At 41.2% G+C, this 27723-nt stretch overlaps 1 protein-coding gene across 1 annotated transcript in view; it reads right to left on the minus strand.

Annotated features, from left to right (window-relative positions):
* Window positions 1-27267, minus strand: part of LOC122553133 (aftiphilin) — a 56544-nt gene extending 29277 nt beyond the window's left edge. Inside the window, exons 1-2 of the mRNA XM_043696696.2 lie at window positions 27125-27267; window positions 8378-10361 (exon numbers count right to left, since the gene is read on the minus strand). Of these exons, the coding sequence (XP_043552631.2) occupies window positions 8378-10336 (1959 nt within the window). The 5' untranslated portion in view covers window positions 10337-10361; window positions 27125-27267. The remainder of the gene's footprint in view (window positions 1-8377; window positions 10362-27124) is intronic.
* Window positions 27268-27723: the final 456 nt, after the last annotated feature.

Consider the following 27723-nt stretch of genomic DNA (forward strand, 5'->3'; position numbering starts at 1 on the left):
CACAAAATACAGAGGCATGGGATCGAGGGTGATTCAGCGCTCATCTCCACAATACAAACACTTTTCAAGTACAAAACAGTATCACCTAGCTTTTGAAACCAAATACTGCCAGACACAATAAATGAATTGAGCCATATTGGGGCACAACAGTATAGGAAGGGTCCTGGGTCCAGCAACAAAGATGATAACAGACGAATACTGAGATTTAGCACAATAGGACTCCTGACATCTGATAATACAAGCAATGGATCTTACAGTTAGCAATTGGACTTGTAGCAGTGCAACAAGCATCTAATCCCAATGGGTTAGTCTGATTCAAGGTGATGTCGTACCTAACTAATGAATTGCAAAGCATTTCTCCAGAATCAGTGAATTAAGTGCTCTCATTAAAATTAATTTATTAAACAAATATTAGAATTGCAAACTATTAATATTTAAATGGTTAGCAGAATAGTTAGCAATTTTTGCAATGTTTGGGCAAGTATGTCATGTTAAAAGATTACATTGGAATATCTCTCTGGATATTCATGTAATATTAAAGGGTTAAACTGCACTGACTGAACATTCTGGAATTGGGTGGGGACGACATTCAGACAGGAATGCAGACGATTTCCCCTCCATTTAGACACAGTCATTTACTACTACTCCCCTACTATTATCAAATTAAACGACCATTCAATCTCTTCCATTCAGAAATGCTTTAATCACCAACCCCGAAGCTAGGACATATCACACCGGCATTGTTTTGGGGAATCACTGAGTCACGAAGTCGGCTGCATAACGATTCCCCAGGATTAGGGCATTTACATTTGTATTATCTCAGAGGACGATCTAATCCTACCATTGTCCCTGGGGTAACGTGGTGGTGGTGGTGTTGGTAGTAGATGAAGCAGAGTTGCTGTGAGCATTTCCAACTGACCTGTATAAATCCTCCAACATCCTTGTAAATCTTTTCTGAACCCTTTCAAGTTTCACAACATCCTTCCCAAAGGAAGGAGACCAGAAATGCATGCAATATTCCAAAAGTGGCCTAATGAATGTCCTGTATAGCCACAACATGACTTCCCGACTCCTGTACTCAATACTTTGACCAATAAAGGAAAGCATACCAAACGCCTTCTTCACTATCCTATCTACCTGCGACTCCACTTTCACGGAGCTATGAACCTGCATTCCAAGGTCTCTTTGTTTAGCAATACTCCCTAGGACCTTACCATTAAGTGTATAAGTCCTGCTGAGATTTGCTTTCCCAAAATGCAGCATCTCACATTTATCTAAATTAATCTTGATTTGCCACTCCTCAGCCCATTGGCTCATCTGATCAAGATCCTGTTGTAATCCTGAGGTAACCTTCTTTGCTATCCACTGCACCTCCAATTTTGGTGTCATCAGCAAACTTACTAACTATACTTCTTATGCTCACATCCAAATCATTTATATAAAATGATCAAATGTAGTGGGCCCACTACCGACGTCAGGCTCACTGGCCTATAGTTTCCTGGCTTGTCCTTACCACCCTTCTTAAACAGTGGCACCACGTTAGCCAACTGCCAACTTTTAGATCTGGTCTATCCCAGCAATCACTTCACAAGCTTCCCAGAGTTCTAGGATACACTCGATCAGATCCTGGGGATTTATCTATTTTTATGCGTTTCAAGACATCCCGCACTTTCTCCACTGTAATAAGGACATTTTTCAAGCTGTCACCATATATTTCCTGACATTCTATATCCTCCATATCCTTTGTCACAGTAAGCACTGATGCAAAATACTTTAGTATCTCCCCCATATTGCTCCACACAAAGGCTGCCTTGCTGATCTTTGAGGGGCCCTATTATCTCACTAGTTACTCTTTTGTCCTTAAATGTATTTATAAAAACTCTGGATTATCCTTAATTCTATTTGCCAAAGCTATCTCATGTCCCCTTTTTGCCCTCCTGATTTCCCTCTTAAGTATACTTTTACTTCCTTTATACTCTAGGGTTCACTCGGTCTCTCCTGTCTAGATCTTACATATGCTTCCTTCTTTTTCCTAACCAAACCCTCAATTTCTTTAATCATCCAGCATTCCCTATATCTACCAGCCTTTCCTTTCACCGTAACAGGAATATACTTTCTCTGGATTCTTATCGCATTTCTGAAGGCTTCCCATTTTCCAGCCGTCCCTTTACCTGCGAACATCTGCCCCCAATCAGCTTTCGAAAGTTCTTGCCTAATACCGTCAAAATTGGCCTTTCTCCGATTTAGAACTTCAACTTTTAGATCTGGTCTATCCTTTTCCATCATTATTTTAAATCTAATAGAATTATGGTCACTGGCCCCAAAGTGCTCCCCCACTGACACCTCAGTCACCTGCCCTGCCTTATTTCCCAAGAGTAGATGCAAAACGTGACCTTCTCTTGAAGGTACATCCACATACTGAATTTTCAGAAAAATTCAAAAACTTTTCTTCTACACACTTAAATTCCTCTCCATCTAAACCCTTAACACTATAGCAGTCTCAGTCTATGTTTGGAAAGTTAAAATCCCCTACCATAACCATCCTATTATTCTTACAGATAACAGATCTCCTTACAAATTTGTTTCTCAATTTCCCTCTGACTATTAGGGGGTTTATAGTACAATCCCAATAAGGTGATCATCCCTTTCTTATTTCTCAGTTCCACCTAATAACTTCCCCGGATGTATTTCCGGGAATATCCTCCCTCAGCACAGCTGTAATTCTATCCCTCATCAAAAAGGCCACTTCCCCCTCCTCTCTCGCCTCCCTTTCTGTCCTTCCTGTAGCATTTGTATCCTGGAACATTAAGCTGTCAGTCCTGTCCATCCTTGAGCCACATTTCTGTAATTACTATGATACCCCAGCCCCATGTTCCTAACCATGCCCGGAGTTTATCTGCCTTCCCTGTTAGGCCCCTTGCATTGAAATAAATGCAGTTTAATTTATTAGTCCTACCTTGTCCCTGCCTGCCCTGACTGTTTGACTCACCTTTGTTCTCAACTCCTCCCATACACCAGCTCCTCAGCCATACATTGATCTGCTCTATTCTCCTACTCCTGCCCTCACTAGCTCATAGCACCAGGTGTGATCCAGATATTACTACTCTCAAGGACCGCCTTTTTAAATTCCTGCCTAACTCTCTGTAATCTCCCTTCAGAATCTCAACCTTTTCCCTTCCTATGTCATTGGTTCCACTGTGTACAATGGCCTCCTGCAGGTCCCCTGAGGGCATTCTGCACCCTCTGAGACATCCTTGATGCTGACACCAGGGAAGCAACACACCATTCTGATTTTTCACTGCTGGCCACAGAAACGTCTGTCGGTACCTTGGACTAGAGAGCCCCCTAACACAATTGATCGCTTAGAACCCAACATACCTCTCATTACATTAGAGCTAGTCACAATACCAGAAACTTGACTATTTGTGCCATCACTCCCTACATTTTCCAAAACAGCAGTCTTGTTCGAAATGGGGATAGCCACAGAAGACTCCTGCACTACCGGCCTACCTCTCTTACCTTTCCTGGAGTTAACCCATCTATGTGCATGTGAGGCTTCCCCCCCACTCCCCTTCCTATAATTACCATCCATCATACCCCCTTGCTCTTGTAAATTCCTCATTGCCTTTAACGGCCTCTCCAACGGATCCTTTCAATCTGATAGGATTCACAACCAAAGGCAGTGATCAATTAGCAGGTCTAAAACAGCTTGCTCAAGTAGCTCCATAGCATGCTGTTCGGAGAAGCTGCCCCAAATACACTCTAGGAACTCATTTGATTGCAAGATTTCTACTCTGTCCTACAATGTAGTCACTTGAAGAACTGTATTCACTGAGATAGGCTAAAAGAGTTCTACGCTTATCCAGCCAATTCAAGCTGCTTGACATCACTCAGGACAAAGTAGCATACTTGATCAGCACCTGAAATATTCACTCCCTTCGCCACCAGCACAAATGCGTTAAGATTCCACCAATAGCATCTGGCAAACTCTACCATCTACAAGAACAATGGCTGCAGACTACCCATAAGCTCCCCATGTCACTTGTCATCCTTGGCTGTCACTTGGAAGTAAATCACTTTTTAGTAATTGTTACTGGGTTAAAAATCCCTAATAAGAGTCTGGGCATAAAACTAGCACCTCAAGGTGTCTTACCACCATCTTCAAGGACAATGAGGAATAGGTGATGAATGATGGCCCAGCCAGCCACAATCAGAACTCATGAAGGGATTAAACCTTAGCCTGTTTACTTCAAAACAGCGCAGATTTAGAGACAATATTAGTTAGCATAATTTGAAGTTAGGAGGTGTAATATTACTTGAAATAGTTACCCAATGATGGCTAACTACATAACAGCACAGGTTTTCAAATTTCTGACGGCAAAGAGCATAACCTGCAAGAGGAGCAGCATGGGAATCGGAGATTAATGGAAATCAGGACATTAAAGACAGTGGTCATTTAGTTGGATCAGAAAACATTAAATCTTTAACTTAAAAACAAAAATTTAGAAAACTATTTATGGAAAGTCTGCTCACAAATATCTAAAGTATTCGATTTCAGGTGGAAAATACTTGAAGCTGAACTGAAGGAAGAGACTTAATGGGAATAGACAGAAGTCAAAACGCAGTACATCTCTAAAAATACAAAGCTGAGCATTAAAAGAAAACAGCAGCAATAGAAAGTGTCAACAACCATAGACAGCGCTAAGCACAAGCAGACAATACTAACTTGAGTGGCAGAGATTTCTCATCCATGGCAAGTTTTAGAGCCAGTCTTTTAGCAACTATTCATCTGCCATTCCACCATCCTCCCTCAATTAGCTGCAAATAATCAAGCTTCAACCCCTTCTCTTTGAGAAAGTGTTGTGTCCCATTCTCTGTGGAATAAGACTTAGGCCCTTTACTTTCAGCCCCTGACAAGCATGATCCCACATGCTTCTCTTCCCCCCCCCCCCCCCAATCATTTGGGTTGAAACATATCCAGGTACAAAATAAGGGAATAGAAATGGAGTAAACAGTTGTGGACTAAAAGTCAAAAAAACAAAAAAAGCTCACAAATATCAGCAAGGGTCCCAGGAGAAAAATGAATGCACGAGAACAGGAGATATAAAACACAAGCATCCATATGTCCAAATTAGAAGGAAGCAGTTTCACTCCCTATCTTCAGCCCTCTGAAGGAGATGTTACTGTCCTCCTGGTCCAGATGCAGGGACATTACCATGCACCAGAAGAGCCCCCGCCCCAGTGAGCATTCGTTGCTGCCCTTAAGCCACATAACTGATCAAGAGTGGAATCACCACTGGATCCCATCTACCCAGTGGTTGCATTTGCCATTCCAATGCCACCAAAGAAAGATTAAGCACTTCGCTGCCAGCTAGACATCAGAACCCAATTAAAGAACCACCACAGGTTTTTGTAGAAATCAAATTCCATCTTCACAATGGAGAAATGGAATGTGCCCATTTTCACAATGACAACATCTGCTAACCTTGCGATTTGGAACTCAAACCTGGGCAGCAATGAGGGGCAGTGAGTAATCAGCAACATTAACCACAACCTACAACCATTCCATGAATTACTCAGTGATCATTCTTTTTAGCTCCTCCAAAACCCTCCACAATCTCAGACGCTAATCTTCAATGAATTTAATTCCCACTGTGTCATCAAGAAATGGCAGAGTGCCTTCAATACAACAAAGACTATGGGTCCCAATCACATCCTAGCTGCAGAACTGATGATACCCCTAGCAGATTTTTGCAGTGCAATGACAACACCGGTTGTCACAGATAGTGTGGAAAATTGCCCTGTTGTCGCACTCAGTCTACAAACGCAGGTAACCTCCAAAATGTTGATAGTGGGAGTCAGTGTTGGTAATACCATAGAATGTCAAGGGGCAATGGTTGGAATATCTCTTTTGGAGATAAGCACTGGAGCTATTTGCCCATTCCATCAAACATTTGCCATTCCCTTTTTATTGACTTTTCACTTTTTTCATGCGATTAGAATAGCAAGGTTGTTGTTTCTGACTGGTATAGACACATATAAGCCAAACAAACAGTCATTTTATGTGCTGCAGATTGCCACAAAATACAGGACTTGGGAGGTCATATTGCAGCTGCATAGGACATTGATTAGGCCACTTTGGAATAGTGTGCACAATTCTGGCCTCCCTCCTATATGAAGGGCATGGTGAAACTTGACAGGGTTCAGAAAAGATTTACAAGGATGTTGCCAGGGTTGGAGGGTTTGAGTTAGGAGGGTTTGAGTTAGAAGGATATGTTGGGGCTATTTTATCTGGAGCGTCAGAAGCTGACAGGTGACCTTATCGAGGTTTATAAAATCATGAGGGGCATAGATTTGGTAAATAGACATGGTCTTTTCCCTGGGGTGGGGGAGTCCAAAACTAGAGTGCATAGGTTTATGGTGAGAGGGGAAAGATTTAAAAGGGACTTAAGGGGCAACATTTCCACATAGACGGTGGTGCGTGTATGGAATGAGCTGCCAGAGGAAGTGGAGGAGGCTGGTACAATTATAACATTTAAAAGGCATCTGGATGGGTATATGAATATGACTATGAATAGAAAGGGGTTAGAGGGATATGGGCCACGTGCTGGTAAACGGGACTAGATTTATATAGGACATCTAGTTGGCATGGACGAGCTGAACCAAAGGGTCCGTTTCCAAGCTGTATCTCCCTATGACTCTACAGTTAAATTTTAGTACCACTTGTGCTGAAGAATTCTATAACTTTCCTATTTATGTTTCCAGCATTAATGCAATATTTATGATCCCGTTACCAATTTGACAATCTACACACACCATTTTGCTAGATTTGAACTCTTCAAGATCCTGTGAACCTTTTCTGCCCCTTTGCTTAGCTATAACTCATCTTCCATAAGAAAATGATCAAAAATAATCCCGCTGCAGTTTAAACAATTGAGAGATTCATTGTAATACCTTACCTTTCTATTCATTACCTCTCAGCTGCAAAATCCTAACTCTACTCGTGTTTCATACCTCTGATCTCACTTCTGATAGTGCATTTAGACTGCAAATGCAAAATCGACGCAAAGTTGTTTTGCTTCACATTGTCTCAGCAGTCAGCATTAACTGAATCTCAACTTCAGGGTTTGTAGCTGTCCTGACACTTTAGCAAAGGCAGATAACATTCCCTGAAGCAAGCACTCCAACTCATTCTTGACTCAGTGGAGGCCTTAACTTCAAATTCACAATATACAATTAGAAAAGTGCAGAGCAGAAAACAATCAGCAATGTTATAATCTGTAGTTTAAATGAAACCTCAAAGACACATTCTTGCCCCGCCTCTGCGCATCGAAAACATTGAAGCCCACGAGGCAGGTACATTCTCTGTTAGACTGATTATTCAACAAGCAGCTTTATCCTAACTGACATCTGTACATATCTCATATTTCAGAAGATCTGACCCATAAAACATTATAAAATACCATGGGTGATGTTCTCAAACATCTGGAGACTTTTGCTGGCTCAATTGTCAATTTCTTTCACAATACTACAAATTACTAATTAATAAGTCTTCATAATGCATTTGGAGATACAGCATGTCAGTGCAGTTTTGTAGTAATCCACACTGGCAAGACGAACTTTGCATCCACAATTCTCAGATCCTAATTTCCCTATTACACAAATAGAAGTCAAACAACCTCTGAAGAGTCATCTAGACTCGAAACATTAGCTTGCTCTCTCTCCATGGATGCTGTCTGACCCGGTATGATCTCCAGCATTTGTTTTCAGTACTCTCCCTCAGCAAGTGGTTAAAACTATTAGGTGAACTGTTCTCAACTACTGTTGCATAGCCCCTCATATTCAAATATAAAGCTTGGCTTTGGGGCCTTCGTACAGGTTGCTCGTCAAACTGCAATTAAAAGCAAAAGAAACTGATGCAGAGTTTTAAAACATTAATATTTGTATGTTGTGGTTCTGTTCGCCGAGCTGGGAATGTGTGTTGCGGACGTTTCGTCCCCTGTCTAGGGGACATCCTCAGTGCTTGGGAGCCTCCTGTGAAGCGCTTCTGTGTTGGTTCTTCCAGCATTTATAGTGGTTTGTGGCTATCCTGACACTTTAGCAAAGGCAGATAACCACTATAAATGCCGGAGGAAACAACACAGAAGCGCTTCACAGGAGGCTCCCAAGCACTGAGGATGTCCCCTAGACAGGGGACGAAACGTCTGCAACACAAATTCCCAGCTTGGCGAACAGAACCACAACAACGAGCACCTGAGCTACAAATCTTCTCAAACTTTGAATATTTGTATGTATCAATACTTTAAAACAAACAAAATCAACAAAGTTGATTGATTTGCTGTTCAAGTGCCAACATTTCAAAATCAGCAACACTTACTTGTGACAGAGGTTCTTCAAATGAACTTGTATTTTTAATTGTCATTTCTTCTCCAATGTGGTGAACAGGAGTAGAGTCTACCCAGCCAGTTAAATGTTTGACAGTTGATAGGGCAACTTCTGTCCTGCTGCATTGGCTAATTTCTTCTTTAAAGGCACCAACAGACTGTTCTTCACCAAAGGATGCCCACGATGTACTTTCAGCCACCGAATCCCCAAAAGCATTCCACTCAGTGTCTTGCTCAGTTGTAAAGTCTTCATCACTTTTGAATCCTGCAAACTCAGACTCATTGTTACCTTCCTGAATAGACCCAAATTCTCCAAAATCCTCATCATCTGTCTTTGTAATTGTGGTGGTAGTTCCATGCTCACTAAACTCCAGGCCACCTTCATGATAAACAGCAAGTTCTGTTTGAACATCCTTTTCTGCTGGAGATTCAGAAAAATTAGCAAATGTTTGTAGGGAGTCAGCACCCATACTGCCAAAGTCACCAAATGCTTCTTTAACACCAGCTTCCTGAAATGTAGCAAACTCTTCTGTTGCCAACTTTGAGGATGTTTTGTTGTCAGAGTTTCTACAATGCATATTTACTGTTCCAACATCATCCACAGCAGCGGAATTCAACACTGGACTAAAAGCAGCAAAATCAACATCGCCTAAGCACTTGCTTCTTGAAATTTCAAAGTGATCTGACTCAATTCCTTCTGTCCTTTGCCCATCAGTCACCAGTGGCTCACCATTGACTGCATGGTCTTGCTCAATCATGGAGGTTCTATGTGCAACACTGTCTGAACAAACACCAACATCTTCCTCATTCGGAGTACAGATTTCCAAATCTATTTCTGCTCCAGCTTGCTTTTCACTATATGATTGATCTGCCCTTAATTGAACCTCTGAACTTTCTATGTTAATGGCTTCTTTCACTATTCCCAAAAATTCATGAACTGGTTGTTCAGCATTTTGGTTCTGAATTTCATTATGCTCCATTGGTTTTGATGAACTCCAGTCATGATTAGGAAAGCTTGTGTCAGCTGAAGTACTACGGTCAGAGGAGTGGCACTGGGTGTGTTCTATGGCTGCATTTGTCCCAGTCCCACCCATGCCATTTGAAGCAACTTTCAGCTTATCACCAGCCACTGTAAAGTTCGAACTGACTTGAACATCTGGTAGTTCCCCCAAAGCTGAATGATTGCCAACATTATGTTCTCCTTTGAGTGGCACTTTGCTGATAGTAGATAGAGATATACTTGATGTTTCTCCTGTTAAATCAGGTTCTTTAACATTTGAAAATGCGGAGAACTCTGTAAAGTCCTCAATTGGTCCAGGCATGGACTCTGACCAGAGATTGGAAATGTGAGCATTTGTAGCTGTTTGTGCATTTTGATCATTTGTGTTGACTATACTTTCTATTCCCTGAGAGTGTGTTCTATCATTTGTTGGGTACCCATTTGTCAGAATTTCTGGATTGGCCTTTTTATCATTGCTGAACTCTTCTGATTCTAAATCTATTGCACGAGCATCCTTGGCCAGACTATCAAATCTAGCAGCTACTTCTGTCAGTTTCATGGATTCCATTGTTTGTTCTGTTGCTGTACAATCAAAAACATTTATTGAAGGTTTTGATAGAATTACATCCTTATCAGTACTTATAGTCATGTCATTTAACATTTCTTCTGCAGGTCTGGCGAAATCTGAAAGAAAGACTTTGCCTTTACTGGTACTTGCTGAATGAAAGTCAGCAAACCCATCTGGATGACTGGAATATGCATGGCCAGGCACAAAATGGTTCGGGGGCATAAAATTCCCATGGTGATCTTCTAAGTCAAAGTCAGAATAATCAAGCGTTGAACTACCAACTCCTGAAAAACCACCAAATTCACCAAACTCATCATCAATTTCAGTTCCATCGTCTAGTGGCGGAGGTGAAGAAGAATACATCCTAATCACATCTGGCTCCATGATGTTTCCCCTCAGTTTGTAAGACCTAAAGAGAAGGAGAGAAGTTAAGAATATTAGAAACCTAAAACTTCATATCTGGGATAAAAATATTACATAACCACTGTTACCAAAAACAAAAATTGCTGGAGATCACATTGGGTTAGACAGTACATGCATGGGAAGAGACAGCAAGCTAACATTTCCAGCCAAGATCAGAGCTCTGATGAAGAGTTATCTAGACTTAAAACGTTAGCTTGCACTCTCTCTCTATGGATACTGCCTGACCCGCCATGATCTCCAGCATTCTTTGCTTTTAGTACAGATTCCAGCATCTAGAGTACTTTTCCCTTCTATATTCATTGCTAATCAGATGAGTATAAAACATAAGCATGCTGGAAGTTGACAGTACACAATATTGATATCCCACAATACACTTTCCATGTGAAACTAGGGACAAATACGACAACTAAAAACACTTAATTTTCCATTTAAATAAGCAAATGCACAACTCTGTTTGAAAGAAATAACTGAATTCTACAAGTAAATCTTTCCAGATAAATACTGATCTTCTGCAGAATTATACACAAAAATCAAGACTAATACTAGTTTTCAGGTGAAGTAGAGTTAAAGGATGGATATAACTGGACAAGAACAAAACAATTTTGTCTCAGATATTCACTATTAATATTCATCATTTAGCTACAAACATAACACTGATAAAAAAGCAATGTTAGTTTATTCTTTATAAATAAAACAGATTAACAGAAAACAGACTAATTCTGTTTTAACATATTCAAAACAGCGCTTGGAATTAAAGAAAATCTTCAGAGAAATCACAAGAAAATGAAATATAAAGGATGTTCTGACAGAACTTGTTATAACCCTGCATTTCTGTTCCAGAGCTACCTGCACAGTTAGTTTGCCAATTCCCATTCTAAGAGTCAAAGTGAAAAGCCCTGGAAAGGTGCATCTTGCCTGCACAAACATGTCCAAACTGCAAAACGCAGAGCAACAGTGGTGACAAAGCTCAAAAATCAGAAATACGGTCACTCATTTGATAGGAGACTAACCAATTATAAACATTACAATCAAGAAAACTTGACAATGCTGAAGTGATAATAAATAATGTATAAACAGTCTGAAGTAATTACACTTGATAAAAGCAAAGTTAAAAATCACACAACACCAGGTTATAGTCCAACAGGTTTAATTGGAAGCACACTAGCTTTCGGAGCGACGCTCCTTCATCAGGTGATTGTAAGGAGCGTCGCTCCGAAAGCTAGTGTGCTTCCAATTAAACCTGTTGGACTATAACCTGGTGTTGTGTGATTTTTAAACTTTGTACACCGGCATCTCCGAATCATTTAGAAAAGCAGTAAGGTTGGACTGGACTCTTAGTTGCAAGAAGATACTGTTAGAAGGTAAATGAGATGATAACGCTTGCAAATTAATTCAAAGTGATTTGAAGCATTTAGAGCCTAACTAATCAAAGAAAAGCAAATTAGGATGAGCAAAAGATTTTAAATTGAACAAGAAAATTGTCTAATTTTAGTTTACAAGGAGCTATTAAAATACAACTAGTTAGTGTAATGGTTAATTGCTCAATTCATATAAAATGCTGAATATCTTAGTTGCTCCGCCTACACTTTTATATGAAATTTGTGTGTTTCTGCTGTGCTGCAATGCAAGTGGGAGACAATTTTACAAAAATGTGCCAGAAGTGCAAACTACTCTGCAAATCAGTAAAAAAAATCCAATCAAAACAGCTCAAACACTTCCTGTGGCAAAAACAGCATTTCAGCTTATTCAGTATGGTTATTTCAGCAACAATGTTAGAAAGAAATGCATAAACAAAGTACACAGATTCAATGAAGGCATACCCCTTTTTAATTGAATATCCTGAAATTTTACAATGCACTTTATTGATGTGATTTCATCAGTTTAGCAATGCTAAACTACATATTCCTACATTTTCTATGTCTTTTCTGCAATTAGAGTCAGAGTCATAGATGTACAGCATGAAAACATACAACCCACTGTGTGAAAAAGTTGCTCCTTAGGTCTCTTTTATAACTTTCCCCTCTCACCCTAAATCTATGCCCTCTAGTTCTGGACTCCCTGACCCCAGGGAAAAGGATTTGCCTATTTACCCTATCCGTGCCCCTCAATTTTGTAAACCTCTATAAGGTCACCTCTCAGCCTCCAACGCTCGAGGGAAAACAGCCCCAGCCTGTTCAGCCTCTCCCTATATCTCAAATCCTCCAACCCTGGCAACATCCTTGTAAATCTTTTCTAAACCCTTTCAAGTTTCACATCTTTCCGATAGGAAGGAGACCAGAATTGCACGCAATATTCCAACAGTGGCCTAACCAATGTCCTGTACAGCCACAACATGACCTCCCAACTCCTAGGAACCAAACGCATCCCTCATTACATTACAGCCAGTCTCAACACCAGAAACTTGGCTGTTCCCCTGAGAATCCATCACCCTCTTCATTTTCCAAAACAGCATTCTTGCTTGAAACGGGGATAGCCACAGAAGACCCCTGTACTAACTGCTTACCTCTCTTACCTTTCCTAGAGCTAATCCATCTATGTGACTGTGTCTGAGACTTTTTCCCCTTCCTATAACTGCCATCCATCACATCCTCTTGTAAATTCCTCATTGTCTCTAACTGTCTCTCCAACCGATCCATCCTCTCTTATAAGCTTCGCAACCAACGGCATTAATTGCAAATATAATCCTCAGTAACCCGTAAACTCTCCTAAACTCCGAAGAGCATATCACTCTACTAAAGGCTATTTTTGCTTCTTTCGATCTACAGACCCAGAAAATAGCAGTGTCTTATTCCTCTACAAAACACTACTCCATGTTAAAAATATAAGACATAAATATCAATTTAAGTTTAATCAAGAGACATCTCATTATAACATTGAATCAAGAACCCACTCTACTCACTACTGCAGACATACTGTAAAGCCATACTTAAAATATCCACTTCTGTTTCTCTGCTGTGACCTCTCCCAAACACGTTCCTCCAAGATTAGTTGCGAATTTCACTGTTTATTAATTTTCCCAGACAGACTTAGATGTCCAACAATACATGAATTCAGATAGCAAAGGCAATGAATGCACATGGTTCACTGCTGTGTCATTTAGCAATGCGAGTTCTCTCCCTCTCTCTCTCACCTGCACTGCCCTCATCAAATGCTCCCTTTGTCTGTTCCTCTTCCTTTTAAACATGCTGTTTTGATTTTTTTTGTCTCCAAAGTTCCAAAACAGTGCAATGCTCCTGGAATTCAAGGAAATCACCTCCAACACCTAAAATATCTTTGAAAAAAGCTGCTCTTAAAGCCAGAAATTTTTCTTGTCCTCCATATTGGATTACCCAGAATCCTCTAGTTTATTAGAGTCTAATTTAACATGCACAGATTTGGATTGCTCCGTTAACCCAGATGGCTCAGAGGCTGAGTAACTGAGTCACTCAAACAAGAAAAATCTCTAATTCAGCGTTATGCCTGTACACAATCTGGATGACTGCAGAAGTGGTGCAACTTGCCTCAATGCCCCTGCAGCAGGTTAAGGGAGGGGTTAATGTTTACCAAAATGGCCATTCTGATTGCTACTCAACAATCCATTGGGCATATGCACAGCATTGAGAACAAGATCAGCCTGGCTGTAATAGCCCATTCCTTAGGAAAGCACATGTAGATGCATTTGAAGTAAAACAATAAAACCAGGATACCAACAGGCTGTTAAATTTCTAAATATTAAAGATATCAAGGTATATGGAGATGCAGTAGGGAAATGGTATTCAGGTTGATCAGCCAAGATCTATCTGAATGGTAGAATAGGCTCAAGGGGTTGCTTTGCTCTTGTTTCCTAAGTTCCTCCTATAAAATCAATTATTTATACACTTGCTTGTATGTTTTACATTGTTATGCAGTAGAACCTGAAAAAAACAGATTCGAATTTACACAGTGAACTTTATAATACATAAAATGTAAATTACATATTAATCCTGATGAAAGTCAATGCAGACAAATGCACTCTTTCTTTCAGAAGAAAATTAGATGACACATAACTTCACCCTTATATATTCAAAGAGTAAGAGACAATTGCATTTATATTAAAGTGAAAGAACAAACTTGGCTTTCTATAGTTTGGTCCACATTTATAGGATCCTCTGAAGTGCTTCATGGCCCATACTCAGTTCTGAACTGTAGTCAACAATGTAATCCAAAGAAAAACAGCAGCCAACATAAATGCAAGATCCTCCCAACAATATAAAGATAAACAACCAGATCACTTACTGTTTCTCATGGTATTGGTAAGGAATAAACACTGGCCAAATAACAGGAATACTCCCTATCTCTTCTTTGAAGAGTCATGTGATATTTTGTTTTCAAACTGTTAGCTTCCTTACATCAACTTTGGGCATCAAGTTTCTTGTCGACAGCTTTATGCTGATTTTTGAGTCCTGGTTACAGGTTCAAGTTTGGCTTTATTGTGACTGAGAAGGTTGTGTGTTCATGCCTCATGACAGAACTCAGTCCATATACCAACCTAACAATCCAGCAGTGGTAAGGGAGTGTGGTATTGTTGGAGGTACCAAACATTTCTGTGCCTTCACAGACACAAAAGGTTTTGGACCGTGTTTGAAGAAGAGCAGGAAATTTTTCTACAAATTTACATGGCAGCTTCGTATACGTGTTGCCTTCAACTTTGGCACAAGAGGCCAGAATCAATTGAGTGCACAAGTGAGCCTGACGTCGATGGTGGGCAAGTTGTTGCAGGGAATGCTGAGGGATACGATGTACATGTATTTGGAAAGACAAGGATTAGGGATAGTCAACATGACTGCATGGGAAGTCATGTCTCACATTCTTGATTGAATTTTTTGAAGTAACAGAGGATTAATGAGGGTAGAGCATTAGATGTGATCTAGATGGACTTCAGTAAGGCGTTCGACAAGGTTCCCCATGTGAGACTGGTGAGCAAGGTTAGATCTCACGGATTACAGGGAGAACTGGCCATTTGGATACAGAACTGGCTCGAAGATAGAAGACAGAGGGTGGTGGAAGGTTATTTTTCAGTTTGGAGGCCTGTGACCAGTGGAGCGCCACAAGGATCGGTGCTGGACCTACTACTTTTTGTCATTTATATAAATGGATGTGACGATAGCAGATGACACCAGAATTGGAGGTGTAGTAGACATTGAAGATGATTACCTCAGATTACAACCGGATCTTTATCAAAGGGGCCAATGGACAGAGGAATGGCAGATGGATTTTAATGCAGAAAAAATGTGAAATGTTGCATTTGGGAACACAAATTGTCGCAGGACCGAGATACTTTATGGTAAGATCCTAGGGAGTGTTGCTGAACAAAGATACCTTAGAGGCATGTTCATAGCTCCTTGAAAGTAGAGCTGCAGGTAGATAGCATAGTGAAGGTGGCATTGGGTATGCTTACCTTTATTGGTCAGAGCATTGAGTAGGAAAATCGACTTTTCGGGCAAAAGCTCTTCATCAGGAGAGGAAGAGAACTTCTTCAAGGTAGGCATCCTTGCAAGAGGATTCGCAGTAAGGTTAAAATCAACTAGGCAAAAAAATGAGGACTGTAGATGCTGGAAATCAGAGTCTAGATTAGAGCATTGAGTACAGGAGTTGGGAGGTCATGTTGCAGCCGTATAGAATGATGGTCAGGCCACTTTTGGCCAATTCTGGTCTCCTTCCTATTGGAAAGATGTTGTGAAACTTGAAAGGGTTCAAAAAAGATTTACAAAGATGTTGCCAGGGTTGGCAGATTTGAGTTATAGGGAGAGGCTGAACAGGCTGGGGATATTTTCCCTGGAGTGGAGGCTGAAGGGTGACCTTATAGAGGTTTATAAAATCAGGAGGGGCATGAATAGGATAAACAGACAAAGTTGTTGGAGTCCAGAACAAGAGGGCATAGGTTTAGGGTGAGGGAGGAAAAGATATAAAAGAAACCTAAGGGGCAAAGTTTTCACGCAGAGGGTGGTGCGTGTATGGAATGAGCTGCCAGAGAAATTGGTGGAGGCTGGTGCAATTGCAACATTTAAAAGACATCTGGATACGTATATGAATAGGAAGGGTTTGGAGGAATATGGTCCAGGTGCTGGCAAGTGGAACTAAATTAGATTTGGATATCTGGTCGGCATGGACAGGTTGGACCGAAGGGTCTGTCTCCTTGCTGTACATCTCTGCGACTCTATGACTCAGAGGCAGAAGGGGCATCAATTTAATATCTCAATCTAAAAGTCAACCACCACCACCACCAGTTGGTGCTTTCTCAGAACTGTTCAGACTGTACGCTCAAACCTTGTGCATGGGCTCAAATCCCCAACTTCTGACCCTGAAGAGAGCACAACCTTGAGCCAAGACTAACAAAGCTGACAGCATTTCAAACACACAAAAGATGCCTGAGTAAATTAAGCATAAGCTAAATTAAATCTGAGCCAATGGAGATAGCCATGAGCGAAAGGATTGGGGTAGGAACTGGGTTTCAAGGAAGGATTCAATGGAGGTGAAGACAACGGTCAAGGAGAGATTTCTTGACTACATTAACCAGATGACTGAAGGCATGGCAGCTAACAGTGGAGCAAAAGTCAGAAGACCAGGATCAGGATTCCACAAATGTTAATGAAGCAGAATGTTCAGGACTCTTACACAAAGACACAGTTAAAGATCACAACACCAGGTTATAGTCCAACAGGTTTAATTGGAAGCACTAGCTTTCAGAGCGCTGCTCCTTCATCAGGTGGTTGTGAAAGACACAATTGTAAGGCACAGAATTTATAGCAAAGATCTACAGTGTGAAGTAACTGAAATTGTACATTGAAAAATACTTTTGATTGTCTGTTGAGTCTTTCATCTGTTCGAATACCATGATAGTTTCACTTATTTCATGTGTAAATCACAAAACTGTTTTTAAAAAGTTGCATTCTCAGGTTAACTGTAACAATGGGTGATAGCTAGACAATATGTTGAAGGTGTTGGCCCCCGTGTTCTCTGTCTATGCCATGATGTTTACATTGATTCTAATCTAAAAAGTGAGATAACAGAGTTTTACATGAATTCATGCAGTTTTTGAGCAAAGTAAATGTAACTCTGCAAGTACAAATTTACCCCACAATCTGTGTGTGTCTGTGTCTGTGTGTGTGTGTGTGTCTGTGTCTGTGTCTGTGTGTGTCTGTGTCTGTGTCTGTGTGTGTCTGTGTCTGTGTCTGTGTGTGTCTGTGTCTGTGTGTGTCTGTGTCTGTGTGTGTCTGTGTCTGTGTGTGTCTGTGTCTGTGTCTGTCTGTGTCTGTGTCTGTCTGTGTCTGTGTCTGTCTGTGTCTGTGTGTGTCTCTGTGTGTGTGTGTGTCTCTGTGTGTGTGTGTGTCTCTGTGTGTGTGTGTGTCTCTGTGTGTGTGTGTGTCTCTGTGTGTGTGTGTGTCTCTGTGTGTGTGTGTGTCTCTGTGTGTGTGTGTGTGTGTGTGTGTGTCTCTGTGTGTGTGTGTGTGTGTGTGTGTGTGTGTCTGTGTCTGTCTGTGTCTGTGTGTGTCTGTGTGTGTCTGTGTCTGTGTCTGTGTCTGTGTGTGTCTGTGTGTGTCTGTGTGTGTCTCTGTGTCTGTGTGTGTCTCTGTGTGTGTGTGTCTGTCTGTGTGTGTGTCTCTGTGTGTGTGTGTCTCTGTGTGTGTGTGTCTCTGTGTGTGTGTGTCTCTGTGTGTGTGTGTGTCTGTGTGTGTGTGTGTGTCTCTGTGTGTGTGTGTCTGTGTGTGTGTGTGTGTCTGTGTGTGTGTGTGTGTGTCTGTGTGTGTGTGTGTGTGTGTGTGTGTGTGTGTGTGTGTCTGTGTCTGTCTGTGTCTGTGTGTGTCTGTGTGTGTCTGTGTGTGTCTGTGTGTGTCTGTGTGTGTCTGTGTGTGTCTGTGTGTGTCTCTGTGTGTGTGTGTCTGTCTGTGTGTGTGTGTCTGTCTGTGTGTGTGTCTCTGTGTGTGTGTGTCTGTGTGTGTGTGTGTCTGTGTGTGTGTGTGTCTCTGTGTGTGTGTGTGTCTCTGTGTGTGTGTGTGTCTCTGTGTGTGTGTGTGTCTCTGTGTGTGTGTGTCTCTGTGTGTGTGTGTCTCTGTGTGTGTGTGTCTCTGTGTGTGTGTGTCTCTGTGTGTGTGTGTCTCTGTGTGTGTGTCTCTGTGTGTCTGTGTGTGTGTCTGTGTGTGTGTCTGTGTGTGTGTCTGTGTGTGTGTCTGTGTGTGTGTCTGTGTGTGTGTCTGTGTGTGTGTCTGTGTGTGTGTCTGTCTGTGTGTGTGTCTGTGTGTGTGTCTGTGTGTGTGTCTGTCTGTGTGTGTGTGTGTCTGTCTGTGTGTGTGTGTGTCTGTCTGTGTGTGTGTGTGTGTCTGTCTGTGTGTGTGTGTGTCTGTCTGTGTGTGTGTCTGTGTGTGTCTGTGTGTGTCTGTGTGTGTGTCTGTGTGTGTCTGTGTGTGTCTGTGTGTGTCTGTGTGTCTGTGTATATGTGTATGTGTCTGTCTGCCTGGGCTGGGGGGCTTGAGAGTGTAAGAGAGAGTGCGAGTGTAGAGTGTCTTAGGTCTGTGAGGGGGTGCATGAGTGAGTGTGGAAGTGTGTGTGTGTCTGTGTGCATGTCAGTGTGTATAGGAGTGCGTGTGTGTATGTGGGTATAGTGCAATGGTGGTCACCTGTAATGTGACATGAACCCAAGGTCCCGGTTGAGGCCCTCCCTATGGGTACCGACCTTAGCAATCAGCCTCTGCCCAGCCTCTTTTTGTTGCTGCCTGTCCTGAAGTCCACCTTGGAGGATGGTCACCCTAAGGTCCGAGGTCAAATGCCCTGGACACAAAGACCCACATGCACACATGTACATATGCATTGTTATTTCTAACCTAAAAAGTGAGATAACAGAGTTTTACATGAATTCATGCAGTTTTTCAGCAAAGTACAATGTAACACTGCAAGTACAAATTTACCCCACAAACGTATATGTGTGTGTGTGCATGTGGGTCTGTGTACATGCCTTACAATTGTGTCTTCCACAACGACCTGATGAAGGAGCAGCGCTCCAAAGCTAGTGCTTCCAATTAAACCTGTTGGACTATAATCTGGTGTTGTGAGATTTTTAACTTTGTACACCCCAGTCCAACACCAGCATCTCCAAATCATGACAAAGACGCAGAGGGAGGTGCAAGTTTTCATGCAAACCATGATTTCATTTTACCAATAGAAAATGCTGGATCACACATTTGTACTTGCACACACAATATATGTTCTTTTATATCACACTAGAATAATTCTATAGATATATAGAAGCATAATCCCCACACTCAGGTAATTCTGCAAAGTTTACAAATAAATGAATAGAACCATGTTGTGTTGTCCAAAAATCTGCATTTACATCATGAAAATCTGACTTAAAAGTCTTACAAAAATATTTAAAGGTACTACATTGCACTAAAGGATGAATGATGCAATGAACAGACACAGAAGGACCATGTGCAGGACTCCATATAAACTATCAGCAAAAGACTTGACAGAAAGTGCAGCATGGTAAAATCTATAAGAATCACAGCATTTACCCGATAATACCTCAACAGAAAAACTACAAATTCACTTTGCACTGTAATCTTGCTTCCTTATGCATTAAATCTGGAATTCAATGTGTCCATGCCAAGCAGTCACTTTTAACTCAGGGAAATACTTCAGATCTTATTATTTCTTCCAAGTTCTTACATTGAAAGTAGTTGATGATGTAGGCTTCAGCTAATGTTACTCAAACCCCAACAAGAAAATACTAATGTACATTTCAATGTATCTATCCAATCCTCTTTCCTCCCTATTCAAAGACTTCAAAAGACAAACAAAGTATGTTTTAAAAAAAAGTTACTTTTTCTTCCTCAAATGCATCGGGGAATTATTAACAGATTCCCATGAAAAATGTGTCATAGTCAAAAGGGGTGAAAAGAAATCTCAAAAGAATACTATATTTTTCTCATTTCCCTGTTTACATTCAACTGCGTTTACAAGTGAACCACCTTACTAGACTCAAATGGCTGAGCCTGATCAGATGAGTATTACTGATTACATGATTATTTCCAGAAACTTCTGAACCTCCTGCATTGCATGGACTTTCCAACTAAAGCTGACAAAGGGACTGGAGATGAGAAATTTGTCTTTAGCCAGCTCTGGATAAAAGAAAAACAGCAAGACACATTGGCTAAAATAGGGGTCAAGGCTGTACCATCACATCGCAATGGATTCTCTGATGGAGGAGGTAAAGCTACACTGTTAATTTCGCAACTTCCAAATCAGCCCAACAAGATGGACTCTCAGCACATGAAATACCAGTCTTCAACACATGACAAACTTCATGTTGTAATGCTTGATCACATAATTTTGGGATTTTTGTCACTTATTGGGAAATGAGGATTCCAAGCTGCATGTGCAGCCTGCCTCAGACCTCCATCATTGTTTTCAAGCTGTTATCTGAAAGAAACCTACAGTTGGCTTGCCAGAAAGGAAACTACTAGATCCAGTTCACTGAGAAAATTGTTAATGGACACTGAACTCAGGACGTTGTAGTTCACACAATCTGATTTTTTTTAAACACACCTCTGCATTTAACAAAATTTGTAATTTTATAACTTATCTCCCCTCTTCTGTCCCATCTTCCTTAGTTTCTTGAGTGCTTGTACGCGAATGGAACAACAAAGCAGTTTCCTTGAGTGCTGAATGCCTTGTTAATAAATTCCATCTTTGATTTAATCTTAAAAGATTTTGTTGTGCATTTATTTCAAAAGTGGGAGTCCAAAAGCCAGTGTTTGTGGGGAACCTACCTTAGGAAGGGATGGAGTTAGAAAAAATAAAGGAAGAAATAAATCAAACAATAACTAGCTGTGCCCGGATGGAATTTCACATTGGCCCAAAGGTCCCGTACTTCCTGCAGGAGCCTGTGCTCCACAACCTCAGCTGCCGGAGTTTTAGTTTTGCCCCTTTAAGGGACATAAAACGACGGGCCCTGTATAAACTGCTGCTGCACACTGTCCATCTCTTTTCCCTCAGCTACAGCCCGGACATGCCTTGGCGTGCCCATTTGCCACCGGGTGGTGGAGACCCCCAGTGGAGGGCTCTCTATGCAGTGGTCCTCTCCCTTTCTCTTGGGGATCTGGGGTGGAGGGTGCTGCACGCAGCGATCCCCTGCAACCACAGAGTGCTATGGTTCATGGACTCCCAGCCCAACTGCTTGTTCTGTGGACCATGTATATAATGGGTCTGAGCATTTGCACCCCCTTTTTGACTTAAAAATCTTCTCCTCTGCTTTTGGTTGCACTTCAGTCCCCCGCTCCTGATCTTTGGGCACCCGGTACAGGCGGGGCGGGGCGGGGCGGGGCGGCGGGGGCGAATGGCAGGTTTGAGGACCTCCTCGTGGGTCTCCTCCTGCACCTGGCCAAACTAGCCATAAACAGGTCCAGGCCCTGCCCTCTCCTTCACTGTTTGATCATGCAGCACTGCCCTGGCCACTCGGGTGTTTCCTTTCTTCCTGATGGTGGAATATTAATAAAGATTTACACACTTCTTGTTCTCCACTGTGTCCTACACCCTGCACATACACTACAAGGGTGCTGGTGAAAAATAAGCATTACCCCAGTTAGGTGGTAGTGTGGGGTAAGAAAAAAAAACAGACATCCTAACATGTTTGTTTCCTAATTACGTTAAAACATATTTGTTGTCTCGGGCTTAAAAGAGGAGAAAAGCAATCAATATAAATTCAGTCCCCCTTTATTAGTGACAAATTATCAAAGATTAAAAACATTTCTACTGTGTCTGCAATGGAAAATAAGTTCTACACTTTTTACCTGTCTACAACAAAAAATTCTAATTTGAATTAGATACAAACTAAAAAGCACTTGGATGAATAGCGAATAACATGTCATGCTTGGATTACAGAAAATATAGAATGAATTTTAGAACAAGGTATCAAAGCTTACAAGAAACAAATATGCATACAGCTGAATTCAACCCACAACACCAAGTAGTTTGCAGGTACTTTTAATGCTTTCAAAGTATAGTATAGCTTCAGATAGCAGACAATGATGAGTGCTTTGCAATGGTGACAGAGATTACATATGACCACAATAAAACCACCATCCTTCTGAACCCCCAAAATAAAATGAGGGCATGGTCATTGCCAAACATCTATGTTTTGATTGATGTTTGTTGGTATTGTTTCTTTCCACCAACAGCAGAGATGATGAGTACAAACCAATGTGCCATTGTATAAACAATGCAGTCGTTGCAGTTTTACAAAATAGCGACCATTAGTATATATATATATGTAGACTCAAATAGGTATTTCAACTGAACAGAATGGTGTGCAACCTGTCACAGCGAGAATGGAGGGCTACAAACAGAGGAAAACACTTGCTTAAAAATTATGCAGACTTTACACAGACATTATAAAAGATAAGATTTCGCTTAAGAAATAATTTCAACCTGTTAGATCTGACAAAGGGCAAGGTGGAAAAGGCCCAATTGTACTCAAATCGATCAGTGTACATAATTACTGCAGCATGAACTAAAAGGAAGTAGTGGGGGGGAAAAAACAGTTGTATGAATATTTCTATTTCTTGTAAACTTTGTTAACTTATTCTAAAATTCATTCTATATTTTCTGTAATCCAAGCATGACATGTTACCTGCTATTCATCCAAGTACTTTTTAGTTTGTATCTAATTCAAATGTGTAAAACTTATTTTCCATTGCAGACACAGTAGAAATGTTTTTAATCTTTGTGTATTTGTCACTGATCAAGGGGGAATTGAATTTATATTGATTGTTTTTCTCCTCTTTTAAGCCCGAGACAGCAAATACTTTTTAATTTCTAAATTTCAGTTAAGACAGTCTCCAACTCAAGCACATTCCAACAAACAATCTAGCACCCATTTCACCTCTTAGCCTCATTCTTCTTTCAAACCCAGCATATATCACATGAAAACTTACAGGCATTTAACGCTGAAGATTGCAGTTATTTGTGACATATTTAATTGGTAAACTATGTCATAAAGTTGCAAGTATCAGTGTTATTATCTGGGCTTAAAATCTGGCAAGTGCTCTGCCCTAAAACATAATGGCCAAATTAAATTTCTATAGCGAGTTAAGAGCAGTTGTACCAATAAAAATGGTTTACCATTAGATGTAGTACAGGAGACAGGCTACTGAATTTCCAGTTGTGGAAACTGGGAGACAATTGTATGTCGCATGACCAATAATATCAAACTTAGAAACTTTGACAAGAATACCAATGACTTTTTGCGCCACTTGCAACACCAAGGAAGGCAAACCATATACTGGCAGTTTGATTGTTTCTCAATTCATTTTTGTAAGGAATTGATATGACTGACACTATAGAGGAAGGGTGCTACTCAACAAACACATGATGTATCAACTTATTCTCTCATGGAATGAGAGCATCGCTTGCAAGCCCAACACTTGTTAGCTGCCCTAACTGTCCTAGAAGCGAGTAGCTTGCTGGATCATTTCAATGGGCAATTATATTCCTGAAGGTCAGGACTCACATGCATGCCTGAGCATATAAAGACACTCGATTTCCTTCCCTAAAGGACATTAGAGAAATAGATGTATTCTTATGGCAATCAACAACAGTTCCAAGGTCACCATAACAGAGAACAGTTTTCAATTCCAAATCAACTTTGAATTCCAACAGCTACTCTGGGTAGGATTCAAACCCATGCCCATAAAGTATTATCCTACACTTGAGGATTGCTAGGCCAGCAACATCACCACACCATCACTTCCCCTGACTTACTGAGATGACAACCATTGCTGGTGCAGCATATTGTTTAGATTCTGGTCCCATAAGACAATGTACTTTATGACTGACAGAAATACTCAAATCTAAGGAGCAATAAACAAGAAACTTCCAATAGAAATTAATTGTATTCAAAATTCCAAAGATAGCATTTCCAATGTCTGAAAATATTATGCTAATTATTTTAATGATGCACAGCAAAGAATACACTCAGCACTTTGCGGCTAACAACCAAACTGTACAATCAATTTTCATGATTATTAAACTGTGGCCCAAACAAGAAATGGGTCAGCTGAGAAACCTTACCACATATGATCATCTACATTTTTCTTGTTCCTATTTTTCACCTTTTGCTGAAACTTCTGCAGGTTATTTTTTTTTTTAACTGTAGCCTCCTTCTGAGCCCCTTTTCCTGTATTCCCAATTTTTAAAAAATGGCTCTCCTTAATTTGATCTCCCCACTACTTTTTCTTGTTTGTAAATATTGGGGATCAACCAACAATATTTGCTTCTCAGCTATGGTTAGATATGTCACAAAGTGACTCAACTGAAAAGACATTCTGCTCAGTTGCTTTATATATAATATTTTGCTCATGCTTACGAGTGACTGGGCTATCTAGTTGATTCAGAATATTGAGCATAGAAACATTAAAACATAGAAAATAGGTGGAGTAGGGCATTTGCCTTTTGAGCTTCCACCACTATTAAATTATAATCATGGCTGATCACGCAATTTCAGTATCCCATTCCTACTTTCTCTCCATACCCTTTGATCCCTTTAGCCGCAAGGACCACATCCAGCTCCCTTTTGAATATATCTAATAAATTGGCCCCAATAGCACAGATGAAACATGGATCAACATACTCAAAACAATCGTGGAGAGAGCATCTCAAAATACAACTCAATCATATTAAAGGTATACGCTTTAGTTCACACACACAAGTTTTAATAATCCTACATGCAATACAAAACATTTATTTTAAATCAATTTCCAAAACAGAAATCAAACAGCCATAACAAAAAAAAACTGTATTAAACTCCTCTGTCAGACAATTATTATTTTTCAATTGATTCAACTAGTTATCAAGTTACTGAAAATTTCAGCATGTGTAAATATACACACTGCTCCTTCAACTGGAAAAGGAATCTTTTACTACTGCAATACTGTGTTCTGCATAAGGCCAAGTGATGCATTCAGCAACATTCTTTTTACTGCCATCAGGTCCGTATGCTGTAAAATGTCAATCACTTGTCCTATTGACAAATGTGTCACTCAGAAAATTGAAGTTTCAGTGCAATGCTCACTAATTTTGAGAATTTTGACACTTGTTGTTCTTAATCAACTGCAAGGACCTGCTTACAAACATTTCAGTTGTGCTTTTCAAGGACAAAAGATCTTCCAAAGAATTACCAGCGACACTGCTACATTTTATCCTCTACATCTCCACAAAAGCTCATAAATGGTTGGAATTCTCCCACTGATCACCACACAGCCTTTATTCAAATATCAAGTTGCTGCAGGATGGGAGGTTAACAAAGAGTAACGCTATCCTCTACAGCCCCAAGCACTGTGCTGGTTGACAAATCCACACAGTATTTAATTTGCACTAAACTATGCTATTTGGACCTAGAACTTACATTTTGACAGGGGAGGTACACCCATAGAAATGTTTTTCTAAAAATTGTATAATGTGATTTGGGAACCATTGGCAAGGCCAACATTTGTTACCCATTCCGAATTCCCTTGACCTGAGTGGCTAACTGGGCCATTTCTCAGGGCAGAAAAGAGTCAATCCCATTGCTGTAGCTCAAGGCACATAGAGGCCAGATCAGAGAAGGATGGCAGACTGCTGCTCTTCTGATGCTGCCTGAACTGCTGTGCTCTTCCAGCACCACTAATCCAAAATCTGGTTTCCAGCATCTGCAGTCATTGTTTTTACCTTCCTTCTCAAATGGCCCAGTGACATTACCACTATGCTAACGTCTCCCCACTTTCAAATTACTTTTAATTAAGTTTATACAGATAAAAATATGGATTATTCTGATCTAGTATGTTCCTCATATAGACTGAAAACGTGTCTATTATAAAAACTGGGTCTTGTACATCACTGTCAAAAATTACCTACCTGCATACCATCAGCCAGTTTCACAATAAATTAACTAAATAAAAGTACTCATGTTTTAACACGCTGTTTGCAAAGAGATGTTGCTATTCATCAAAAAGGTGGCATTTTTAAATTTTATAAACATTCTCTAAACGACTTGAAATGTTGGGATCAATATAAACAAAATGAACATTAAAAATACCACCGTCCCTCGAAGAGGCTGTTTGACGAAATGAAAACGTTTTTAAATTAGTTTTAACTTCTTCGTTCCGCATTTGTATAGAGACGACGACTTCAAAACTATAAAAAGGCATTTCAGGTGCACTGATCAGCACGCACCGAAAAGTATTTGTCCTGCTCGTTATTTTGGCTCTTTACAAAGTTTATAAGTAACAGCTTCAGGGAAGTGCAACATTTTTGCAAGAAGGGATTTGATCGGAGACATCATGTAACACAAAATGTGCAATTCGTTTAAACAAAAATCAATAATTAACCTGCAAAAGCCTGATTCACACACACACACAGCAGTGCTCACGTTAGGTCAGGAAAAAGCCTTAAACAATAACTTGTGTAAAGGTTACTTTCGGCGTCACTCTCGAGCCGGGGCTCCAGGCTGAGGTGTGAAACATTTGGGTCAACTCAGCCGACAGCCCCCGGGAGACAGGCTGGATCCGGCACAGGGAGGGCACAACCCGACAGGAGCCGAGCGCCAAGGCCCGGGGGAACCAGCGCGAGGCCCGGCGTCACTGCAGCCCGTGACAGCGCCGGGCACAGGCCCAGGGAGTTAGGCCGCACTGACAGCCGGCCCCGGGAACGCAAGCTCGGAGGGGGCGGCTAGGCCGCGCTGCAGGCCTCAGGATGCCTTACCTCAGGATGCGGGAGGCAGCCGCCTCACACGGCGGTGGCCGCACTGGGCCCCGGGGATAGGGCAGTCCCGCCCGCTCCCATTGCCGATCTCGCCGTCTCCCTCTCGGTCTCCGACTGAGCTCCGGCCGCCCCTCCCGCACCGGCCTGGCGACCCCGTGTAGAACCGCCCACCCCTCCCAACACGCATGTCTCGCAACGCCCCCTGACGTCATGGTGACGCAACATCACCGCCCATTGGTAATGACACGGTGTTGCCCTCCGGTTTGTGATGTCATTGACCACGCCCCCTCAACGATAAGCCCCACCCCTGCTCGGACGCGCCCCTTGTACTATACGCCCCGCCCCGCGGCTGGTCACGCCCCCTAGATGGACACAGTTAAAACTCACACAACACCAGGTTACAGTCCAACAGGTTTATTTGGAAGCACTAGCTTTCAGAGCGCTGCTCCTTCATCAGGTGATAGTGGAGTATAAGACTGTAAGACACAGAATTTATAGCAAAAGTTTACAGTGTGATGTCACTGAAATTATGTATTGAAAAAGACCTGGATTGTTTAAGTCTTTTAGAATGAGCATTTCTTTCATAAGAAATCCCAGAA

Source organism: Chiloscyllium plagiosum, unplaced genomic scaffold (assembly GCF_037043375.1).
Source record: "Chiloscyllium plagiosum isolate Xiang-an unplaced genomic scaffold, Cpla_swu_hap1 HiC_scaffold_10, whole genome shotgun sequence".
Taxonomy (NCBI): Eukaryota; Metazoa; Chordata; class Chondrichthyes; order Orectolobiformes; family Hemiscylliidae; genus Chiloscyllium; species Chiloscyllium plagiosum.